Source organism: Diorhabda carinulata, chromosome 1 (genome assembly GCF_026250575.1).
Source record: "Diorhabda carinulata isolate Delta chromosome 1, icDioCari1.1, whole genome shotgun sequence".
NCBI lineage: Eukaryota > Metazoa > Arthropoda > Insecta > Coleoptera > Chrysomelidae > Diorhabda > Diorhabda carinulata.
The window spans coordinates 19,245,372-19,269,454 of NC_079460.1; the positions used below are offsets into that span (position 1 = coordinate 19,245,372).

At 29.2% G+C, this 24,083-nt stretch overlaps 1 protein-coding gene across 2 annotated transcripts in view; it reads right to left on the bottom strand.

The window, feature by feature from the left end:
- Nucleotides 1-44: 44 nt before the first annotated feature.
- The window catches only part of LOC130897164 (phosphatidylinositol 3-kinase regulatory subunit gamma), a 255,827-nt gene continuing 231,788 nt past the window's right edge, over nt 45-24,083 (bottom strand). Inside the window, exons 1-4 of one of the 2 annotated variants that reach the window (XM_057805869.1) lie at nt 21,293-21,374; nt 15,504-15,638; nt 12,848-13,704; nt 45-9,717 (exon numbers count right to left, since the gene is read on the bottom strand). In XM_057805869.1, the coding sequence (XP_057661852.1) occupies nt 8,322-9,717; nt 12,848-13,704; nt 15,504-15,599 (2,349 nt within the window). In that variant the 5' untranslated portion in view covers nt 15,600-15,638; nt 21,293-21,374 and the 3' untranslated portion in view covers nt 45-8,321. Of the gene's footprint in view, nt 9,718-12,847; nt 13,705-15,503; nt 15,639-21,292; nt 21,375-24,083 lie in introns of those variants that run through there. The other variant, XM_057805858.1, reaches the window with a different exon arrangement.

A 24,083-nucleotide genomic window follows, 5' to 3' on the forward strand; every position in this document is an offset into this window, starting at 1 on the left:
CTTCTCATTAATACAAAGGAAATGATTTACAGAATAAAAGTATATTTATTATTTCAATTATTTATTTGAGATGACATTCAACAGTATATAAAGAACAGTTTATTACAAATTTAAAAAATACTATATAATGAAACCTCTATTTAAAAATCAATTCATACTTACAAATTAATATACAAAATTCATTCAACCTCATACAAACGGTATTTAATGATTGCAAAAGTTTTCTAAAATCTTATTACAGCCTATATTTTATGCAACCTGAATTGAAAATATGAATGTGATAAAGAATAAGAATGTACCATTAAGAGTATATAGAACCTCAATTAAAAGTCTAAAGAAATATTTTGTGGTTACACCAACAATACATCATATATATTTCTAAGATAGCTTATTCAATAATGAAAACATTTCTTCCAAGTGTAATGTGTAAAATATACTTTTGTTCAAGTTGACATAATATATTATAAACTAATATTGAAAAAATAATATAAGAGATATCAAAACATACTTCATAGAAGGACTAAGGTTCTTAGAGAATTAATTATAGAAACACAGAGATTAGTAATAGTTTAAAAATGAAGTGAACAAAAAAATGGAACGAAATGCAATTTTTGCAGCTCAGAAATTAACAGCTGTCATCATCATTCATTTGGTCGATTGTTTATTCCAAAGTTTTCGGTTATTTTCTGGATACGAATTTATTGTTTGATGTAAATATGAGTCATGTAGAGGAGCCGAAATAATATTAAATTCAAGGAAAAAAAGGAATTTCGAATTGAAACTGTTTAAGAATAAATATTATTATTACAAAAAGAAGGTCATCTCTGAAGAATCAAAAGGAAGTAAATTACCTAGGGACAAAAAACAATCATCCAATGTTTCAGAATTTCGCCAATTTCATTACAATCTAAAATGTATTGGTGTAGTTAAGCTTATGCTTTTTTATATTTTATTTTCAGTATTTACTTTTTTTCCTCTCTCAAAAAGTTTGGTCTCATAAACTCATAATCTTTCAAAAATACCTGATTACTTGTCTTCGTCGCTTGCTATATATTTCAGTAGGTTATTTCTCTTTGAACAACATTTTTCGTCACGCTCATGCCTATTCTATTCATTCCAAAATCAGTGTACACATTAAATTGATCTAATTACATTGATCAATGTTGCATCGTTAATAGAAATCATGGGTGTTATTTTGTTTTTCCACTTCCAGATTTGATGTTTGTAATTTCGTGTTCCTTTTATACACTACTTCAAAACTTTTGAAAACTCTTTTTTGTTGTGAATTGTTTGGATTAAAAAAACCTTATGTTATCCTTCGACAAATCTATTTCTTTTATATGTATTACGGAATTATCGATGCGGCGATTTTAACAAAATCGACTTCATTTGTGACGCACAAGACACCATTAATAGTACTCAAGTTAGTACCGTCTTTTAATAAAGGAAGGTATTAGCTTTATTAACTTCAGCCTTATGGTTCTCTTTTTAAATCGATAGCTAGTTGCTTATTTGATGTGTTTTCAGAAATGAAGACAGAAACAAGATTAGTTTTAATACATAACCATATTGTGTTTTTAAAAGAAATCGTGTCTAATAACCCTATAGTTAACAATGTTCCGATAACTCTATTTTTAAAGTCGACTTCATTATTCATCAAAAGTGAAAGCGAGTGAAGTCGCCTTTAATAAAATTGCCATTATTTCTATAATTCCCTTATTGGAACATGGTCGCATTTGACACAGTTGGTCTTTCTAACCTGAAATTTTGTCTTTTTTACAAAGTGGTGGTAGTTATGAGGGTCAACTAAAGGGTTATTAGTGACGATTTACTTTAACACAATATCGTCCTCATAAGGAAACCAATATTCATTTCTGAAAACACATGAGACATACATAGGGTTGCCAGATGTCCGGTTTTCGACCGGACAGTTCGGTTTTCTCAAGGATCATCCGGTTGAAAAATTGTTGGTAAAACAGACAATCACATATAATTATGAAAATTTTTGCAGAATTTTCGATGGCTAAGTTTGTTTAAAGCACTTGATAGAGTACTCTCATCATGGGAACCATTAAAACGGTATTTCTTAAAACAAGGCCGCGAAAATTGTCCTACAGCACTTTGGGGTATTTATCAGATCAAAAAAACGAAATCGCAAATGAGACCAATCCTACTTATAATGAACTGTATTTATATTTTACTCATAATTTTTTGATGTCTATCCAAGAAATTTTGCTTTTGCTAGAAAAACAGCAGCGTATAATCTGTAAAATATAATGATTAAATTCAGGAACACTCTTTAAAAAAAAATAAGCGACCAACATTTTGGCATAAAAATACACATGACCTAGAAGAAAGGCTATCTTTCAGAATATCATTCTAAACAATTTGTGACGAATGCTCTAAATGTTTACCAAACAGCTCTGGTTTACATAGCAAAGTGGTATAGCTTCGAAAATAACCATTTTAAGACTTTCAGTTGTTTAAATTTAGAATCCGGAATATTGCCCACCCTGGATGAATTAATAGATTTGTGGTTAATTTCTCCTTGGTAACAAGAGCAACCTTCTGAAAATCTATATGAAGAACTGGCTGCACTGCACACCGTGTTTCCCGTACTTGAAGGTAAAACAGTAGATTGTGGTGTATCTTCTTCGAGAAAGAGGTAGCACCAATTTTGTTGAAACTTGTACAATATATTTGCAGCATTCCTTTATCCAATGCCTTCATAGAAAGGATATTTAGTGTTATGGGAAATGTTTGGACAAACGAAAGAAATCGTCTCTCTGTAGAAAGCGTTGAGTGTGAGCTCTGTGTTTTTTTCAACATAAGCAGTACTTGCATCGAATTTAAAAATGAGATATCAAGTAATAGGGAGTTGTTAAAAGCATCGGCATCTATGTGAAATATATTAAAAAGTTTTATTTACCTATAAAAATATTAAATATTCTTTGTTTTTTTAACTTTTTATTATGGAATAAAATAGCTTTATTTTTTGAAATTAGAAACTCTTCGGTTTTTTTTTCGTGCACGTCTGGCAACCCTAGACATATAGGTCGGGTAAACATAGAAGAACCATAAAGCACTTAATTAATGGCACCTTGTGCCGTTTCGATTATTCCCTACTGTTTTTAGATTTAATTAACGTTTCTGGTTTAACCATTAAAACACTTGAGAAAAACGTTGGTATCTAGGAATCTGAACTGTAGTATGAAAATAAGAATATCTGAATATTTCTATGTGAAAAGGAAAATATTGGAAGAGCAAAATGAATACTTTCTCCAATTACTGCTACTTCGTTTAATGGAATATACACTTTCTAAAGAAAATAAGCCACTTTAATGCAATAACCACTAGAACACAGTTCTGTTTATTTGTTAAAATCATAAAGCAAAGTTGTAGTAAATATTTTTATAAAATAAAAAATAAATTACTACTTTGTGGTGCCAATGAAATATAATTCTTTATAAAAGAAATATGAAAGAGCTTCATTGGTATTTGCTCTAAAATTTAGGCCTTTTACACTACACAAAAAGTGCTGATTAAAACGTCGGGATAATTTCTCATTTTCATTTGACAGACATAAAATAATTAATAGAAATCTATTGAAAATACGGGTATAAATTAAGAACTGTTGAATCATCAATTACTTCAAATTGCTCTTTAAAAGTACAATACATTACACATCGATTATAGTAGCATTTAAACTGTAAAAAAAACATTCTAGACACGTGGTAATATCAACCGAATTGTCTTAAGATTATGCACTAAAACCAATTATAGATATTAAAATTTACAGCATAATAATATAGAATATTTCATTTAGATGATTTGAAAATAACAATATAAATTTGTACCATTTAAATTTATGAAATTACTTAACCACTTTTTTATAAAAAAAACATTACTCCAATAATATGGTTTTTAGTTAATAAACATTGTAATTTCAGTACACAATTTTCATTGAAATCCAATTTGAAATTTTTAATATCACATCTTTGGTCATTTTCTTAACTGATTCCACAATGATAAATTTCTTAATTTATGTCTTTCATACAATTTTTGACAATATACTTAGAACAAACCCATCTTAAAATCCACATATTTGTTATACAAATTACTCTCTTAAAATTTGTGTGATTTGAAAGAAGATTCAAAAATGTGCAGCTTAATTTGTCAGAAATGTCATCGCTCAGATATTCATTAGATAAATCTTAGTGACTAAATTAAATTGGAAATTTAATACACGTTTTGTAAAAGTGAAATTTTGAATGAGCTGATGGAATAATTGACTCTAAAATGAGAAAAATATGATTGTGCTATCATTTAAATTAAGTAAATTTATAGTTAATGTTATATATTTCTTCAGTTATCAGTTTATATTGATGTAATATTGTATTTTGTAAAAGATTCAGTCATTCTTTCAAATACAATTATTAAAGGTGGATCATTCTATTCAAAACTTCTAAATAAAAAATTCATATAAAGCAAAACTGGGCAACTAGAAGTTACCTATTTATGGAAGATTGTACTCTTATATTAGCCAATTTCATTTTACAAAATTAATAATAAAATTTTTACATTTAGTGCATAATCCTTAAATACAAAAATTCTATTAGTGGTATAATTTCATAAAAAATGACACTTCCTATAGTTTATTGGCAAATTATTAAATACAGAATAAATACAGAAATAAGTGATCTCCAAATATGAAAATTTTCGGCAAATTGAAAAATACAAAACCTATTTCTGAGTATCTACTATACAAAATCATGTTTTCATTCCATTAGTCCGAAAGGTATAAACATTAATATGGCACATTCACATATATCATATTATATTATTTTCACAAAAATTTAAGAGTTTCCAGATTATTTTTTTAAATGAAACCAAAAGATACAGCATTAATGAAAAACAAAAATCATGTATCACAAGGTAACAAAAATTCACATTTTTTGAACCCAATAATACATCTATTCAAATTTTAATAAACCTACAATAGAAAAAGTTGAAAAAATATAATATCAATTCATTTGTTACCATGTAAACATAAATTCAGAAATAATTATGCTTTTGGTTAATGCTCTAAGAAATTTGAATTTTAGCTGAATAAGCTGACAGTTTACACATAATAACATGGGGTCTATTCTGTAACTTTTTGGTTATTAATGTATTTATAACTACATCGATATAAAATTAAACCAGTTAAGTATTCTGTATGGTTCAGTTTTAAACACCTGGTTAATTTTTAAGTTTTAACGATACAGTTAAATTTAGGTACGGAAGTTGTGTTTTTCTGATTAGTATGGAGAAAAAGAGAGAGCGATCAACCAAAATTGTCGGCATTAATAAATTAAGTTGAAGAACATATAGATTTGATTTACCTTCCAAATGAAGCTGCAAAGTATCAACAATAGAAAAAAATTGGGAAAGAGTAACAGAACTACTTGATTGATGGGCCAAAAAAAAAATGCCCAACAATGGGAATCAGTAAGTTTGTAGTAACTAAAATTAAACTTATTGAACTTAAAACACGTTTTAGGTATTCGCCGATTTCAAATAAAATGCTTAAAAAACATAGAGTAGAACATATACATAAGGAGGGCCCAGTTCGGAAAAGGAGATGTCAGACAGTTTGATCACAGAATAATTCAACTTCTTAATCCAGTTGTGGTAGATGGGTAAAATATTCCTTAATATGGACTTCAATGTGAGCAAAAAAATTTTGTTGTCGATAATGAACGATTTTTGGAGCCAGTTTCAGAAAGTAGTAATGGTAAAACAAATTTTTTTATTTAAATTATGATAATGACAAGGACAAATTGTATGAATAACGTCAACACATGATTATACTATGTCAGATTTATGATTATTATATTTTGTGTAGTTTCAGTCCCGATCTCTAGTGATAATGAGAACGTAAACAATGAAATACCAGTTAATAGAAAAATAGAATACAAAGAAAAAAAGGAGTGTAATTATAAATACCTGTGATAGAATATTGAAACAACTTGTCACAAGTAAATATGGAATTGCAAGTGATCTGAATAATATAGCAAAAGCTTTAAGAAACAATGTGTGAAATATATGTAGTGATATAATAATTATTGTAATAGTATTTATAGCTTTTTATTTCCCGACCGATATACTTCCCTCTACAGAGCAATATTACGTTACAAAAACAATGAAGTAAGAGTAAATTCAATATAATGAATAAAATTATCAAAATATAATGGAACAACTTTTTCTATTAATTATTAGGTAAAATATTCATTACATATTAAATCACATTCCCTTGGATACAAAAATTATGATCTCGATCACCATCTTGTACAATGAATAACTTCTTCATCAGGAAGGACAGCATTGAAATGTTATGACATATTGTGTGTTCCAAATGTTGAATTTGGAAGTTGAAAAACGTCGCTTATTTCTCGAAAATTTCAGTTCATTAGACGTGCAGCCAGCCATTTAACCTCGAAACAAAATGTTATTGTAGTTAAATTTTATTCTTTATCCTTTCACCTTGTTGATATAAAAAATACTATAACCAACACTATAATAGTTACATGTACAACCAGAGTTTTGATTATAGAATACGAACAAAGATTATACACTGCGGTTAAATATAACCATTGATTGTTTTTAACCAAAAAAGTTACAGAATAGAACGCTTAGAACGCCTTAGAACGCTTGCTTATACCCACGATGGTAGTTTGACAAAAAAAGATCAAAACAAAAACAACCATAGCAACAAAGAATTAAACGTCACATGGTTTCCTTTCTAATTAAATATTTTAAAAATTCTATCATATCCATAAATAGTATTTGTCTTGGAGCACTAACCAAAAATTTTATTTTGAGTCATGTGAAGGTCCATTTGCAAAATTTTATGTAATAGAATATAATTATACCATTAAAATATGATGATGATAGCAACACTGTAAAAGAATTATTTTGTCAAAACCAATTACAGTGAAGTGTTACTAATCATAAAAAATGTATATCTATTTATTTGAATATTATACAACAGATTGAACATCCTTGTATATATCAATAATAGGTATATTTTATAATAAATTGATTTTTTTTTCTATGGAAAGAGGGTTGCTATTCAAATATCAATTTCTTAGAACATATTATTAAAGATCTATCAACTGTAGTCTTTTTTTTTTATTTTAGCAATAGGATCTTCCATTTTTTCTTAAACATCAGCTTCGCTTTAGCTTCAATTTAAAAAAATATGGGATGACAAACATAAAATATGAAAGGTTAATTAGTAAAAAATACTTCTTTAAAAAAATATTCTCTCTCTCACACACACACGACATACGAACGTATGTATATAAATTTGATGTATAAAAATCTGTAATAAAAGAAATTTCTTCATTTCTAATATAACTAAAATATACATTATTGATAATAATAATATGTTTATCAACATATTATATCTAGAATGCTTTTTAAAAAAATCAAGCAAATTATATATCAGTAAATCAGCAGTGTAAATCACAGCATACAACAAATATTGAAGCTTGTTACTAAGTTTGATTACCATTCATTCTTCTTAAATTTTAACATTGGAAATGTTCCAAAAAACCTTACGTTTTGAAAATAAAACACTAAAAACCAATCCCAAATAAATGCTAATAATCAAACTCAAATTAACAACTTCTACATATTGACTTGATCATTAGTAAAGATCACCAAAATATAATATACAGCAGGAGAAAAAAACTAAATTTTCTCTGTTGAATTAATATCTAATAAACAGAGACTTCTTATGTAATACATCGAGAATAATTCAAAACAATGGAGCACTTTAAGAGACTTTCAAATAAGAAGAAAGTATACATCACTGGTTAACTCTGCTAGTTTATTTGTACACATGGAACTGTTTGTACAGTACAACGTCAACAGCATATATAGATACACATTGTTAACTAATTAATGGAGAATGTGTAGAAATATCTAGTTTTTTTACTGTACTGTCATTGAAAAGTCTCCATAGTAATTGAAACATTTCTGTTACCAACCCACAACTTTGTTACTTTGGCCAATACACTTTATTTCGCCAAGTATAAGTACATGTGAAAGTCATCTTTAGTACATTATCACAGTATTTAACCCGGTGTTGAAGCAAAAGAGTGTATTCAATTGTAAAGCAAGTCACGTAAATATTAATTTTATGTATATATATAATATATATAGAATGCAATACATAAATGAATAAAAATTTGTTAAAATCGTTTCTTTATAATTATCATCCTAAGGATATTTTAATAAAGGAATATAAAAGTCAGTTTTTTATCACAAAACTCTCATGGAACGTATATGCAACTGTCCCTATTATGGTTACCATTATTAACCGCGTTAATGGGATAAGCCAAAACGGTGTTCAGAAGATCGTTGTGAATTTCTAAAGAATTTGTAGCATAATGTAATACCAAATCTTTTAATGTGGGATAAATATTGTATGGTTCTGTAAATCCAAGTCCTTTCTGGGTTTCATTGATAATACAATGATTAGTGCTTCCATTACACTGTACAGAAAGAGCGAATTTGTTCATTTGTCTGGATTTTCTCAATAAAAATGTGCCATCAGGTTTTCCTTCCAACAGTTTTTCTGCGTCAGTACGGGAACAATTCAACATGAGCCAAGTTTTCTCATCATTATGTGGTAATGAATCTGTATCTACTTCACAGTCCCCTGTCGTTTCTTCTGCATTTCTATTCAAAATTTGGTTCACTTTACTAATAGAAAAGCCTCTTTGTTGTAGCCATCTAGTGTGCTTGTCTCTTTCTCGTACCAAGTTGTGAATTTGCGGTTTTAAAGCTGTTAATTCTCTTTCTAATGCTTTCCTATAAGCTTCTTTCTGTTTCAGAATTTCTTCTAGTTGTTCACAGCTTTCAGACATTAACTTGAGACGTTTTTTAAGTAATTCGGCATTAAGTTCCAGATTTTTAATTTCGTGAGGTTGTGCTTCACTTTGAAATTTTTCTTGGACAACAGTTTGGTCTCTAAATACTTGTACCAATTCTTTCAATGCATCAAGAGCTTGTCTTTTAGTTTGTACTTCAATTGATGTATCATTAAAGTCTTTTGAAACCGTTTCAGATACTTTATTCTTATCGGCCAAACTTTTGTTTAAAGTTACCAGCTTTTCTACTAGTTTTTCAATCTTCTCTGTTTTCGCCAATTCCTCTTCTTGATTGTTACGAGAAACTGGATAGAGTAATTTTATATCTAGAGAAGCATTGTACTGAGATAAAGAATCATGTCTAAAGTGATTAATAAGATCTACAACAGATGGAAACGTGTAAGGTTCCGTAAAACCGTACATACCATTCCGATGGCAAATTTTAATGAGCTTATTTGCACCACCTTTCCGGAGAGTCAGAGTATATTCACCACATTTACTAGATGCATCCCGAACTAAAAATGTACCGTCAACAGTGTCATTAAGCACTTCGTTCACTTCCTCACGTTTGATGTCGCCCCAATACCACTCTGCATCCTGGAGACACATCGCAGCATTACTTTTTTCCTTATCTCTTTCTATCATCGTATAATAGGCACTACTACCCATACGAGAAACTTTCCTAGGGGGTATAGCTGGTGCTGAAGCAAATTCTGGTAATTTTTCTCCCCAATCACAGTATAGTAAAAGCAGTTCTACAATGCGGTTGTGAGCTTGTGTGTTGTAGACGACTTGTCTGAAAAAAAAAACATATTAGTAATTAAGATATACTTTATCTAGTTGCTAAGTTCTATATCATTTCAAATATGTATATAAAAAAATTGTAAGATTATTATCTTATCTGGGTCAACAATACAACTGATTTCTCTTATCAGGTTTTAATGGGGATAAGACTCATTTTATTTAGCTGGGAGATAATGAAGTTTAATTTTAAATATAAAATACATAGATAAATAATTTAGCTGTTCCAGGAAAAGCTTGTGCAGTCTGTAGACAGTATGTCTATTGAATGTATTCTATATTTTATTCAATTATTTATTGACAAAGTATTAATTAAAACTGACAACAAACGATATTAAAAAGATGCATCTTTTAATAACTAAAAATATATTATGGCAAATTTGATAAACATATTGAGGTCATTTATTCAAAAGTGCAAATTTGGGTCATTGTAATCATTGTAAGGATAAACATTCTGATGATTTAAATTTTTCATGGTTAAAATATTGATATTTGTAATTTCTATTTAATAAGAATTGACAAGCTTTAGTTACCAATTGCGGTCAAAAAATCTTAAACTCATTCAAATTTTTTCATCAAATTATGTGTTAATTAACTAATTAGTATCTTAAAATGAATCCATATGCTCCTAAACTGAATAAGTAAAATGTAATGAACGATTCATAACTATTTAGAAATTAATTTTTTGTTCTATAATTTTCCACTCTAGGTAATTTAACAAACTTATAATATATCCTTAGATATACACAATAACGATTTTATTGACTCTAAATGAGCTGACGAGTAAGTTTTTGTTGTTAATCAATAGTTGGAAACTTTTCCACTAGTTATCAACTGGAATACTTTTGAGCCAACAAGTACTCAACACTAGTAGGAAAATAAGTAGTCTATACATTAGAATGATGTAATGCAATATTATTTGTTTATACATAAATATAAGAAATAAGAAATAAAAATGAAGACAAAAAGTTGGAATGGTATGATCAAATTGCATCACCCCAATTAATGAGATTACTGATAAAAAGGATTAGATAGTTGGAGATAAGAAAAGGTTACTCTGTAACATTAATCCTCATACAAAGGATAATAAAGATATTGTGAATTATTCTATTAGTAAATGGGGTCAATATGACACAAAGATAAAATTTAATAATGAAATTATTGCAGATTCGAGAAAATTGCCAATTAATATTCTTCTGCATATATTAGGCATGTTAAAATGAATAGTAGTACATAATTTATAAAGAATATTTATGTTAAAGCATTGAATTAAGGTATTTTGATCCTGATTGGACCCTGAAGGTTTGGGATGATATTTTGAGCGTGGTCATAAGATTTGATTTAAATATATCATTTTTATGAAACACTTAAGTTAACATATAATATGTGAAAGGAAAAATTGAATTACAGATAAATTGAAATAACTTCTGATTAGATTTAAGAGAGTTTTAAATAAACAATTATATGATAGGTAAATTTTCTTCACTATAATTTTTTATTACAAAGTTGATTTTAATATATACCCAATAGAAAACGAGTAAGCATTTACAACTGTTTTAATATCCAATATAGAACAGAGAAAAATATATAAAAACATCAATTTTAATTGAAAAGTCTCAGTTTGGAAACTGTTCCTTATTAATTTTCAATAAATTTAATCAATCGAAAAGTTTTAAATGTAGTAATTCTTTTAAAGTATCAATTTTTGATTATAGGCAATTTTGTTTTTTGTAGCTAGCAATCTGCTAGTTATTACCTTTTGTATTTTATAAGATAGTGATGCCTTGTCTGTTATCAACTGATGTCACACATTTCAATATCATTATACAAAAATTGTTTTAAAATTTGAATATCCACATCATGTTCATTACATGAAAGTTTATGGAATGTGCAAATTTTAGATGAAATTTTTTAAGATAATTTATTTTCCATCAGTTGTTTGCAGAAATTGTATAATTTAAAAGAATGTTAAAAGTTGATACCTATAAGGAGAAATCTAAAAAACATGACACAAATACCCAATATAAGTGGCGTAAGAATAAATTTGTTAAAATATAAAATGATTTTATCAGTAAAATTATTATTTAAATATTGAGCCCCATTAAACTAATGGAGCTCATAAAAACCATATCATGGCAAACTAAAACTGAACAGATAACTAAAGATGCAGAGCAACCTTAAAATATAACATACCTCCATATAATTACTTTCTCGATTTAACAAATTATTCATAATCCACTTCAATTGTCCATAAAAGTCAATGTAAAATATACCTTAACGAAAAATTTTTGAGATCACCCTCATTATAACGCATTTTAAACTATCAAAAAAAAGTGTGAGTACCTCTAACTAACTTAGCCACTCATCATCAGAAAATAAAAAAACGCGACGTTTTAAACATGTTAATAATCTGCATTAATCAAGGACCATTGCAAACTGCATCAAAGAAAAGTGTGTTCAACGTAACATACGAAAATGAAAAAGATGACTTTCCACTCGCCGAAATTGATAGGACCTGGCAAAAAGATCAAGAAGAATTGCACTTTCAAGAGAGTTCAATGAATTCGTTACCTTCAATATATTTAGCCATATGTGGAGAATTAACTGATGCAATGCTGATATTGTCATATCTATGTTGCAAGTTACTAATATAGAAGTGTATGAAGGCGAAGAAGAAGGGGGTGAAATTTATGAACCTGACGGACTAAGATGAAAAAAATTAAGAATAAGCTATCTTGATACCTACTTTTACAGATTTTACTGCATTTAATTTTGATAATTTGTCTAAGTGAAACATATCTTTTCTACTTAATTGTATTTAAATAGAAAATACAGTAATTTGATAAAAATGTGTTATTCATGTAAAAGAAGTTGTTCGTTACAAGATGAGTAATATTGAGGTGAATAAAACTATTTTTTCAACTCTTTAAAACAAATTGTAGATCAACCTAATGTTAATATAACAAACCTCAGTTTAAAGAATGACTTAATATAACGAATATTTGTTACGTATGCCAGTAACAAAGACTAAACACTAGAGAATTCAAGATGAAGAAATAATTACTGAAGAATAAAATTCTTGTAATCGCATAAATGTGTAATTTTATCAAAATGTATCAACTTACATAATTCTCTCCCATGGTGGTCTTAGGAAAATATGACACATAACTTGAACTAAGACAGTAGGTGGGCTTTTGTTTCCTCTAGCATATTCTAATTGACATATTCTACACAAATGTCCCATAATAAACCTCAAGGTTGATTTATGATGCTCTGGAAGTTCTTCTATTAGTTGTTTCAATATGGTAGTACACTCTTCATCATTTCTTTTTTTAGATGCTTCCAAAAATTTATCATACCACTGTACAGGAATGAGCGGATCAGGTAATTCTCTTAAGTATTTTTTGAAAACACTAGCAATAGACACGTGGCTGTATTCAAACCAGTTTATGTTGTTAGGATTTTCTTCTATTTTCTTAACCAGAGATTGCAACTGATCTGCAGGAGGTGTGGCACAATATAAATTATATAATTCAAGAGATTCATTATTCTTAGCACGTTTCTCAATTTCTAAAGCACAATTTATGATGAGCATTGGTGCTGGTGTTTCACTTAAATTGAACTGGCTGCAAAGTCCCTGACCGAAGAATGATTTAAATTGAATAAAATGAGAACTTTCATCCATTGGACGGTGAGTGCAAGACGGAAGTTCAGTTGCTGCACATGTACGATGGGAAACTACACCGCAATCTTGACAAATAAAACCTTGGTGAAGGAGTCCCCGAAGATATTTGTTACATTTATCGCATCGTTCTAATGAACTAAAGCTGCGCTGCTTCAAATTGTGAGTATAAGTGGTGTCGGTGGATACTGTTTCCTCAATTTCATTTCGTAGAGGGGTTGTATTGTCTGGCTTATTTAATAATTCATCTATACAGGATAATAAAGCTTTCTGGTGGAATTCATCTTTTATGCCCATAGCCTAAAACATATAAATGCATTAATATAAAAATAAATGAAAAAGTTATCAAATAATATTTAACATCAAGATTATTCCTCGTAGCTTGTCAGTTATTGATAAAGTTATGAATTTGGCTTATGTATACAATACCTAATATTTAAAAAAGTTTAGTTGGTATAACTGTATATCCTGTTAAAGCAGAGTTTTATGGTCATCTGCCATACACTTTGTTTACAGTGTTCTATTTTATTTGTTGATCTCAAAGTTTTTTGTAAAAGATGAAAATAAAAAATAAATAATCATTGTAATAATCATCTGCAATGTACATGGAATCCTTAAAATTCGGACAATAAAATGAAGACTTCAAGAAATAATTGCGTAATTTAGATCTTAAATGGAAAATTAACAATCTTTTACATATGGTATCATATACAATTGGTGAATTATCTGACTAACTAATCAGGCCATCAAGAGGCAAACAGACGAAATACTCTAATTGAATACAAAACCCAGACATCCATTCAAACAAAAAATATTTCAACGATAATGATTATTTTCCTAAATTATCGTCAACAAAAGCAGCTTAATGAAAATATCCAAAATATAAAGAACATTTTAGATTTTCCTTATAAGCGAAAAATGGTTATGTAACTGTGGAAGAATCACAACAAATCATCTTCATTTCAATTTGTTATTTACGTGAATTTGATCCAAACAATTTTCATTAAGTTTGAACGAAATAAGGTTTCATTATGTTATCATGCTCCATTATTCTATAATCTTCTTCGCCAGATGAAATTTCCAAATATGATTTAAAAAGTTGTACATATTTACCAATAAAATAGTATTTTCAACTTGTAATTTTTTACGATATGTACTATTTGATGACATTAATCTCAGCTTCTTTCGTTCCGAATTTGTAAACTAAATGTATTAGTATAATTTTTATCTTTATTGTTTTGCTGGTGAATTAATCTAATTTCAACTCGATACACTTTTCCCAGAGATGTTCGATAAATTCGATACACTTTTTATAAAAAGAATCGCCAGGCCCCTCATAATAGCCATTAACTGCCGACATCACCTCTTCATTGTTGGAAAATCTTTGACCACCGAGCGGATTTTTCAGGTCTGGGAACAGAAAATAATCCGAGGGGGCTAAATCTAGCGAATAGGGTGCATGAGGTAGAAATTCAAACTTTAATTTATTAATTTTGGCTATTGCAATAATGAATGTGTGAGCTGGTTCATTGTCTTGATGAAACAACACTTTCTTCTTAGCCAAATGCAGCCGTTTTTGCTTGATTTCTTCGCTTAAACGAGTAGAATTCAGTTCAGCTTATATTGATTGGACTATTAATTGCTGCCAAACAAATACTAAACAACGTGGCGTCTTCAAATTTGAAACATATGTTGTATAGATTGTGTACTTTCTAATAAAGTGGGATTTTTCAAGCACTACCGCCATCTCTAGGTCGGAGCGAATTAGAAGTCCTGATTGTTGTTTTCTACAATTTTAACTAGAGCTTCTAAATGAAACCTTGTACCGTTCCGAAAGTAATCAATAAGATCGAAATTGGTCAACGGATTATGACCCTCTCGATTTGAGACACAAATATTGTCAGAGAAACCTCGCTTGAACATTGAGAATTGAGCAAACATGAAAAAACTTTTGAATTGTTCTACAACCATAAGACTTATGGTGTATCAACAAAATTTGATACAGTACACAGATAATGTGGTTGCTAATTGTTAACGACAATATCATTCTATATATATGGAAGTCGCAAAACAATTTATGAAGTTGAAATTATACTTACAATTAATTTTTCCCGATCAAGATGTAGTAAATCTGCACCTTTTATATCCTTACATCTAAAAACGTCTGCGTAAGTGTATAAATTTAATGCCGCCATCCATTCTATTACATTTGAACAAGTCCACTCGGATATTGGCTGGAATAAAAAAAATATTATATTAATTTCTAAATTGCAGATTATTGGTGCCAATTACGCTAAATAATTCCACAAACGACGACCACATTGATAAATCTTTTTGGCTTTTGATCAAATGAAAATTTCATTTTAATACACGATGATAACAAGAAACAGTTTCATCTTTTACTTGGCACTTTAGATTTGAAAAAATAATAGGTAATTATTATATAATATAATAAAAACATTTAAGTGATAAATTTCGATATTACACAAGCGCGTATGTCAAACGATCGATACTATAATATTGAAAATAAATATAAGGAGGATTTATTATAATGTATCATCATAGTTTTGGCCGGTAATGTGAAGTGAATGAAGCAAAGCAGCTCAGTAAAATCCAACGAAAACATCTGAATTTGAGAATGAGAATGTTATTATATCGCGACTACAATTTTTTCAAAAATCCTTCATTTAATTTAATTTGTTCGCTCAGTCGTAGGTGTCACAACTCATGGGAGGTCAACTTCACAAAAAAGGTAATTGAGATGTTAATTTCATCATTTTTTACATCTTTTCAATGTTAAATGCTTAGTCCATGAGATATATTCACATACTAAAGTATTTTTTCCTTGTACATTTGTTCATTTCTCGACAAGATTTAAAGCTTTGTATCGTCACGCCAAGGCAAAATTTGGTTTCACTGGTTCGGTTTTTATGCGCATTTGCCGGTTCTAATCCATATTTTATTAAAAAGCTGATTGTTAATTTTGGTTATTTAACTACAATAAACATCCAGAGATACCTAGTAAGACTTTTTTTGACTCTTATTTGAATGGGCGTTTCTCTTAATTTGTGGTGCAGTCAACATCAAATTTTTATTTTATCAGATCTTTTGCTATATTCATTTTCCCCAGTTTCTTGTTTCCTTGCAGGTAATAGTGTAGAGCAGAAAAATTCTATACTGTTATAGCATGATTTGTTGTTGTGTTTTGATCATTTTCAGAAACAGTCAAATTAGTAATCGAAATCTTCCAGATGCAGAATGTAGTATTTTCACTTTCGTGTATTAAGGTTTAAAGAAGGTTAAAAAGGTAAAATCCAGAAAATAACATGAAAATTTTTGAAACTGATTTGTATATCATGTACTTTATCGATTATATTAAGCCATTTTACAGATTCAATATTATCACTGAAATTATTTGTTAGTAAAAGCAGTAAAAATTAAGTAATAGTCGTAAAGTTGATAAGAACATATAAAAATGTCCTTCATTTAATTTTTCAATGGGTCAAATAGATTCTTCAATTACGTTAAATAGATTGTTTAATAATTTTTTAACTAGTAAGTGTTTGTGTAGCGTATAACGAAATTTTTATGTTATTTTCATTTGCAAAGTTGGGGTGTATATTCAGATTTATATATATATTTATACTGACGTTTAAATTACTACAATTGTTGTTTAGTTATTCAAGAATGTGCTACAAATTTTAAGGGTCAATATGTTGAACAGTTGATTCATACGAGGTCTGGCTATTAAATAACGAGACTGTGCGCCTAGAGGACGCCCTAGACGGTTGGGGTAAAAAACGAGTAGTAGATATTTTGTCTATACACGTCCTAAAACACGTTTCCGTCACCAATATATTATTTGTGCAGTAGCGGTTTGAAACGAACATGTTTTTTCCTCGTGCCGAAAAACATGTGTGACGAAAAACAGGAGCAACGTATCAATCTCAAATTTATCGTTAAATTGAAAAAATTCTGACTGAGTACTATAAATTGTTGAGAGAGGCCTATGGGGTTAATTCTCTATCTCGTGCGCGTGTTTTTTTAGTGGTGTAAGCGGTTTAGAGAGAGCAAATCAAAATTCAAGGCAATGGTGATCTTTTTTTTTTCGACATTAACGGTATCGTGATGACTGAATGGGTTCCAGAGGGCCAGACTGTCAACCAGACTTACTATTTGTCAGTTTTGGCAACACTGCGAGAATGAGTTCGTAAAAAACGGAGGTGGAAGAACAGCTCGTGGTTTTGGCACCAGGACAACGCACCTACTCATAATCCGCTATCTATGAAGCAGTATTTGGCTAGTAAGCGCACTCCAGTGCTAGAACACCCACCATACTCACCAGATTAGTTTTTTTGTTTCCGAAGATAAAATCTGCTTTGAAAGGGACCCGATTTGAGTCGATGGAAGTGGTAAAGCATAAAACGGCAGAGCTCCTAAAGGCCATCACCAAAGAAGACTTCCAGCACTGCTTCGATCAATGAAAAAAACGTATGGAAAGGTGCGTGGCGAGGGGAGAGGAGTATATTGAAGGGGAGCATTCTATTGTAGAATAATTTTTATAATAAAACCCTTTTTCGTAACCAGTATCGTTATTTAATAGCCAGACCTTGTATAACCATTACTTTTGACACGTTTTTCAATTTGGAACATTTTAATGTGTTTCACCCAATAAATATTATAGCAAAATTTTTAGTTTCCAAGATTCCACAAATCTTCGAAAAGTATAATATCAATAACACGTAATAATAAGGTTGGTTATTGCTAATTTAACACTTAACTGTTATGATTTATATCTTCTTAAAATAATACGATATGCTTGCCAATAAAATAAAACAATCCTCAGTTAATTTCGCCTTCAACACGGTTGTTAATAGCAAATGCAATATTTTTATATTTCAAATTACAGTTACCTTCAAAGCAGAAGTTACTGACATGTTTGAAGCCTGGTTTCTAAGATATTAAAATAGGTATAACAGCAAAAAATGTCCTCGTATACATCATGAAAATGGTATCAATTCTCTATTTTATGAATATTAAATTAAATATTAATAGATCAACGATAATAAACGTTACGTTACCTTATACAATGACAGTTTATGGCGTTCTCTAGCAATATTAACACTTTTGTTTAAGAATTTATGAATTGGTATTATGCATACGCATAAAAATGTCTTATTTAAAAACAAGTATAAGTACGTTATATACAGTGAAAATAATAGTCTCAAATCTAATAAATAAATTTAAATACCAATAACACTGAATTGAAATTGAATTGTAATTACTAAAACATAAGATGACATTTTACATGGTCTCTAAACATTTATAAAACAATTTCTAAATCATATCATTTAATAAATCATTACTAATATTGATATTATGTCAATAAAGAATTTTAGTGATGAAAGATTGTGAATACAAAATATACTGTTAAATTTTTCATACTAGAAAACACAGCATTTTTTAACACACTATACACTAGACCGATGATAAATTATTCTTTTCTAAAAATAGTTAAGAACAATTTTGCTAGTTTTATTATCAGAAATTTAATTATTTGGAAGTTAACGGAAGTTAACAACGCAAAAATTATTAAAAAATTAAGACTGGGCCAATTTTATTTCATCAAATACGAACTAAGCTACCAACTCCTGTATATCTAGAAGCACTACTAAAAGCAACGTTGCCAATATATGCAAAAGTAGGTCACAACTCAGATTTAAAAAAACTTAACAGATTTCTATAAATACTAACCACGGCAACGAATCTTTTATAGTGTTTACATTATGAAATGTGTATGAATGGCTTTTTCTAAAAAGGCACATCGACAACACTTAGGTATAATATTTAAAAGAAAGAACAAAAGAATAAAAGTATTCCGATTTTCTCGGGCTTATTGATAACTGATGCGTTCTGACAACAGCGTATAAAGTAACGAGTGAAAGAAGAGTCGCGATACGAAAAAAAGAGATAGGAAGACGGTATACGGCCGCATAGCAACGTACAGAGTCTACTATTGGAGGACAAACCACCTATCAAAACACAAGCACTACAAAATCGAGAGTGATTTCCACAGAGAAATTATGTACAGAGTGTGTGTGAATGTATATTTTGTATATTTTGTATATTATGGTTCAAAATTAAACTAAATAGGTATCTAAGTGAACACAGCGATATAAATGTTTGTCTCTTCGTTTTCAGATTATTTATATCGTTGTTCGGTCAAATTAGTTATTTATTTCAAAACTGTAGAACAGTAATCTCAATTAAAAATCCGGCAGTGTGTCCCAAGATGATGATGACGACATATAGTTTTTTAAATTTTCTCAAACTTTTTAATTCTTAGGCATTTTTATATTATTTTTTTCCTCATGATTTATCTTGGTTTTAGATCTCTTTTGATAGAAAATCAGTTGAAAACAACAGATAAAAATTTCCCGATTCAAACTACTTCGGTCTTTATCAAAATTTTTAATTTCATTATATACTCTACCGTCATGGTTTCAAGCAGTTTCATTTTCATTCTTTCAATTTTTCAACATAATTAGATTTTACTGCTTGTATAACTTCAGGAGCATTAATGATAATTAATTGAAAAATAGTTGTACACTAGGAATTTTAAATTTTCAATTACAGATACTTTACTTTCAATATATAGAAAATTACCTAGAACTGTTTAAAATATCAAGTGTTGAGTAACTCTTTTCGAAATATAATTGAATCTAGTTAACTACCAGGCGAAGTAAAATAGAGTGCAGTAAGAAGATAATATAGAATTTAAATCGATGTCAAAGTACTGTCTTCGGTAACGAATGCACTTATCCCAGCGTGGAATCCATGACTGGAAGGGTTCTTTTCGAATAATTTTCATTTACTCTATCGTGGCCTTCTGAACGTCAGGTATGATGTGAAAATGTTTTTATGTAGAACAATTTTTTAGTATAGGCAAGATCCAAAAGTTAAATGGTGTGGCTTCTAGCGGCCAAAATCGAATCACAAGTGATTAACGGCACATCAAGAGGAAAGCTCATTTTTAAGGCCTCCAAAGCTTCATCTCATGAACCTGTAGGAGATTTCGAGTCTTTTACTAATTTATAGATTAATCAATCACTTTTTTCAACTAATAGATTTATCCACTTTACATAAATTTTCATATGTTCTTGAGGTTGAAGGATCGAATAGTGTTGAATGTGGCTTTTAGCCAATAAAAAATGATTTCAGTTCATTTTTCAGGTCTCCAAAGCTTCATCTTATGAGCCTGTAGGAGATTTCACTAATTTCTAGATTGATCACTTTTTTAACTAACGGGTTAATCAAATAACAACGAGAAAATATGAAAAAGAAATAGAATACAGTGAATATCTGATTTCAATTATACTTCCAGATAAGAATGAGTATATACTTATATGTTAGTACTATTTTTTAATTAATTCACTCAAGCCTTTATGCAATATGACCATTTACAATATTTGTTATAAATAAACGATATTCGATAGACAAAAAAACAGATCACTCATGATTTACTTCAAAATTAATTGAAAAATTAGCTTAGCTGGTTCGGAAACATTTAAAAAATGAATGAGAAACGAAAAGTATCGTAAGGGAAACAAAAAAACCCAAAAGGAAGGTCTAGAAATTCAGGACATATAATTAGGGGAAAAAACAAGAAAATTTAAAATGATTAAAATTATATTACACCTTGAGGTATTTTCGGTGTATATACTAAAATGGCAGATCAATCAAAATATGTTGATAATCACGAAAATTAAAAAAAAAACTAGTTTATATAGCAGATTTCAAAAAATGTTTACAAAAAAAGCAAAACAAATATTAATCATAACTATTGAATAAAATAAGATAATTAAAAAAAATCGATAAAAAGACTTACTGTTGAACTAATTGTAACGATAATCCGAAAAAATTCGATAATCACCAATAGCAATACAAAACCAATGCACACCACCGTGAACGGTAAGATAAAACTTGAATGACAAAATTAAATTAAATAAAAAATGTCTAGCATACAAAAAATGTACTTGAGAAGGGGGATACGATCACTCCAAGTAAGCAAAAAAAATCCTTATCAAACAAAACACACCGTCATACTAATTTATCAATCTATAGCAACTGACTGAGCGCCATATTCAATTTGATTCGATCGGAACGTATAAAAAATATACTTTCAAATCGTATTGTCAGTTGATTGATATTTGATCATCGAAGTGTATTAATCAAACTATTTACAATATTTATTTGCGATTTATTCGAAGAAATCTTAAAACATTACAATATAAAGACAAGTCAATACCATATAATGTGGATTATTATGGAATTGTTAGTGAGTGGGAGAAAGAAAAGTTCCTTTGAACCTATGATTAGGGGTGGGCAAAATAATCGATTAATCGAAAAATAATCGATTAATGGATGTGGACAACATCCTGTGAGAATTTGGTTTTATAAAATACAATGTTTCTTGCCTATTTTCATTCTCAAAAATGCATAATGGTTTTGGTACAGTTTAATTGAATTTAAAAGAGAGTTTTTAAGTGGCTTTATTACAAAGTAAAAGACTGAAATAGTTATTTGTATGCTTAGGCCGCGAAATACCTTTTTAACTTACCAAAAGAACAGTTATCGCCGAGACCGCTTGCGGCCGAAGCAAGATAATCTTGAGGTCGTTAAAAAGTTTCGCGGCTATGGCATACACACTATTTTTCGTATAATCATTAAAATAATCAAATTATATCAATTTAACGATTAAAAAATTTATTTTCTGAATAATTATCTCAACATAATTCAGTATCAGAATCTTACTTTCAAATATAATCTGTAGGTTCATTGTTTGGTTTGTTTTTATTGGGAATCAAACCATAATGTCTTCTGTATGTTCCTAGTGGTATACTCGCTCTTTATCTTATTTATTGTAGGAATCAAACCACAATCCTTCTTTTTTGAAGCTTTATTTCCGATTTTCGAATAATCGAAAATTGATTATTTCCGATTTATCCATTATTTTGGATTATTTTCAATCAATCGATTAATCGAAAATAATCTATTATTTTATATAATCGATTATATTTTTTGATAATTGCTCAGCCCTACCTATGATAGCCATAACGCGTAAAGTTTGATACTAGTGAAACATCATGGCAAAAAAATACATAGAGGTATTTAAATAAAACATAAGCGCATATTTTTTCAATTAATGATTCTAAAAATATTCTATGTAAAAAAGATCAGAAAACATTTAGTAAATACTTTAATACATGATTACAGTAAATTGGAAAATGAATCTAATTCTTTTTACTGAACTTTTCATGAATAAGAAAACTTCTAACAAATTAATATTTTCACATTTTTCTTTTTTGTCGTCAACTTATAGGAAATATTATTAAAGAAATATTATTCCTGTAGAACGAGTGTCTACTTCTCTGATTAAAATGAGAACAATATAACCTAAAAATACTTGAAGATGTACTTTTCGTTAATTTTCTCGTGGAATGTTCAAAGGAAAGTTTTACAACGATATCGTTTTGCTAAATAATTACATCGTGGGTCACAACAATGTTAATCTGAAATACTAGAATCATTTTTATCACTGTATTAGTTAATACAATATCGAGCCCTTCAAAATTACAATAATACATTTTATAGGATACAATAGCGAAAAACAAGAATCTACAGTATTTTCCAAACTCAAAAATGTGCATATATCTAGTTTCAAAAATGGAAACTTAGGAGGAGTACTCGTTGAGTTAAATTCTCAAAGGAAACGATTTATTATAGTCATTGTCAGTGTAGGTATCAGTAATTATAAAATTAATGAAATTATATATAAACAAAACATCAATTTAACAACTGGAACACGATTAAGCGATTTCCTTAGAAACAACATGAAGTTAAGAATTATACAAAAGGTCAGGTTAGTACAGGCAACAACGATCTAAATTGACCTCAGATGTCTGAGGCGTATTGGGTTACTCTTTACTTTGCAGATTTGGAAACATAGTTAACTAACTAACCACCTTCTTATCTTTTTTCTTCTTATAGTTCATATTTAATCATTTCACCCCTCTTCCTATTTCTAATTTTGAAATTGTTCGAGTCAATCTATCGTCCCCTAGCATTTGAAGTTATTTCTCCGGCAGAGCAGATGCTCGATAGTCTTTGCAATAGTTGTTCGTTGTTACTCCCCATTTCCGATGTCCTGTGCCAACAGTACAATTTCTAGTTATCACTAAAAGACTTCTGGATTGAGTATTTCATTCTTTTTAGTTTTCTTTCCATTGATCCTTGGCCAAATCGCTCTAGATGTCGTGCAATCACTTATGTTTGACTATATATCCCGATTCCTGTGTCCATAACATCTTTTAACAATTCCATAGCACTTTTAAGGTCTCTTCGAGCACCTGTCCACTTCGTAGTGTCCAGGTGGTACCCAGTAGAGTCTTAATCCAATGTCACGAATCCAGGAGAGTGCCTTGCGACAGCTAGTTACCACTATTAATTTTATCATTTTTGATGCTATTGTTTTTAAGGCTGTCTGCCATTTATATAAAAAATGGAAATCAGGGTAAAACGTAATTTCTTAATAACGATAGAATGGCAATCCATAAGTTCAATATATCAATCGTATGCTGTTTAAATTTAAAAATAGTTATGACCTAAAAATAGTAACG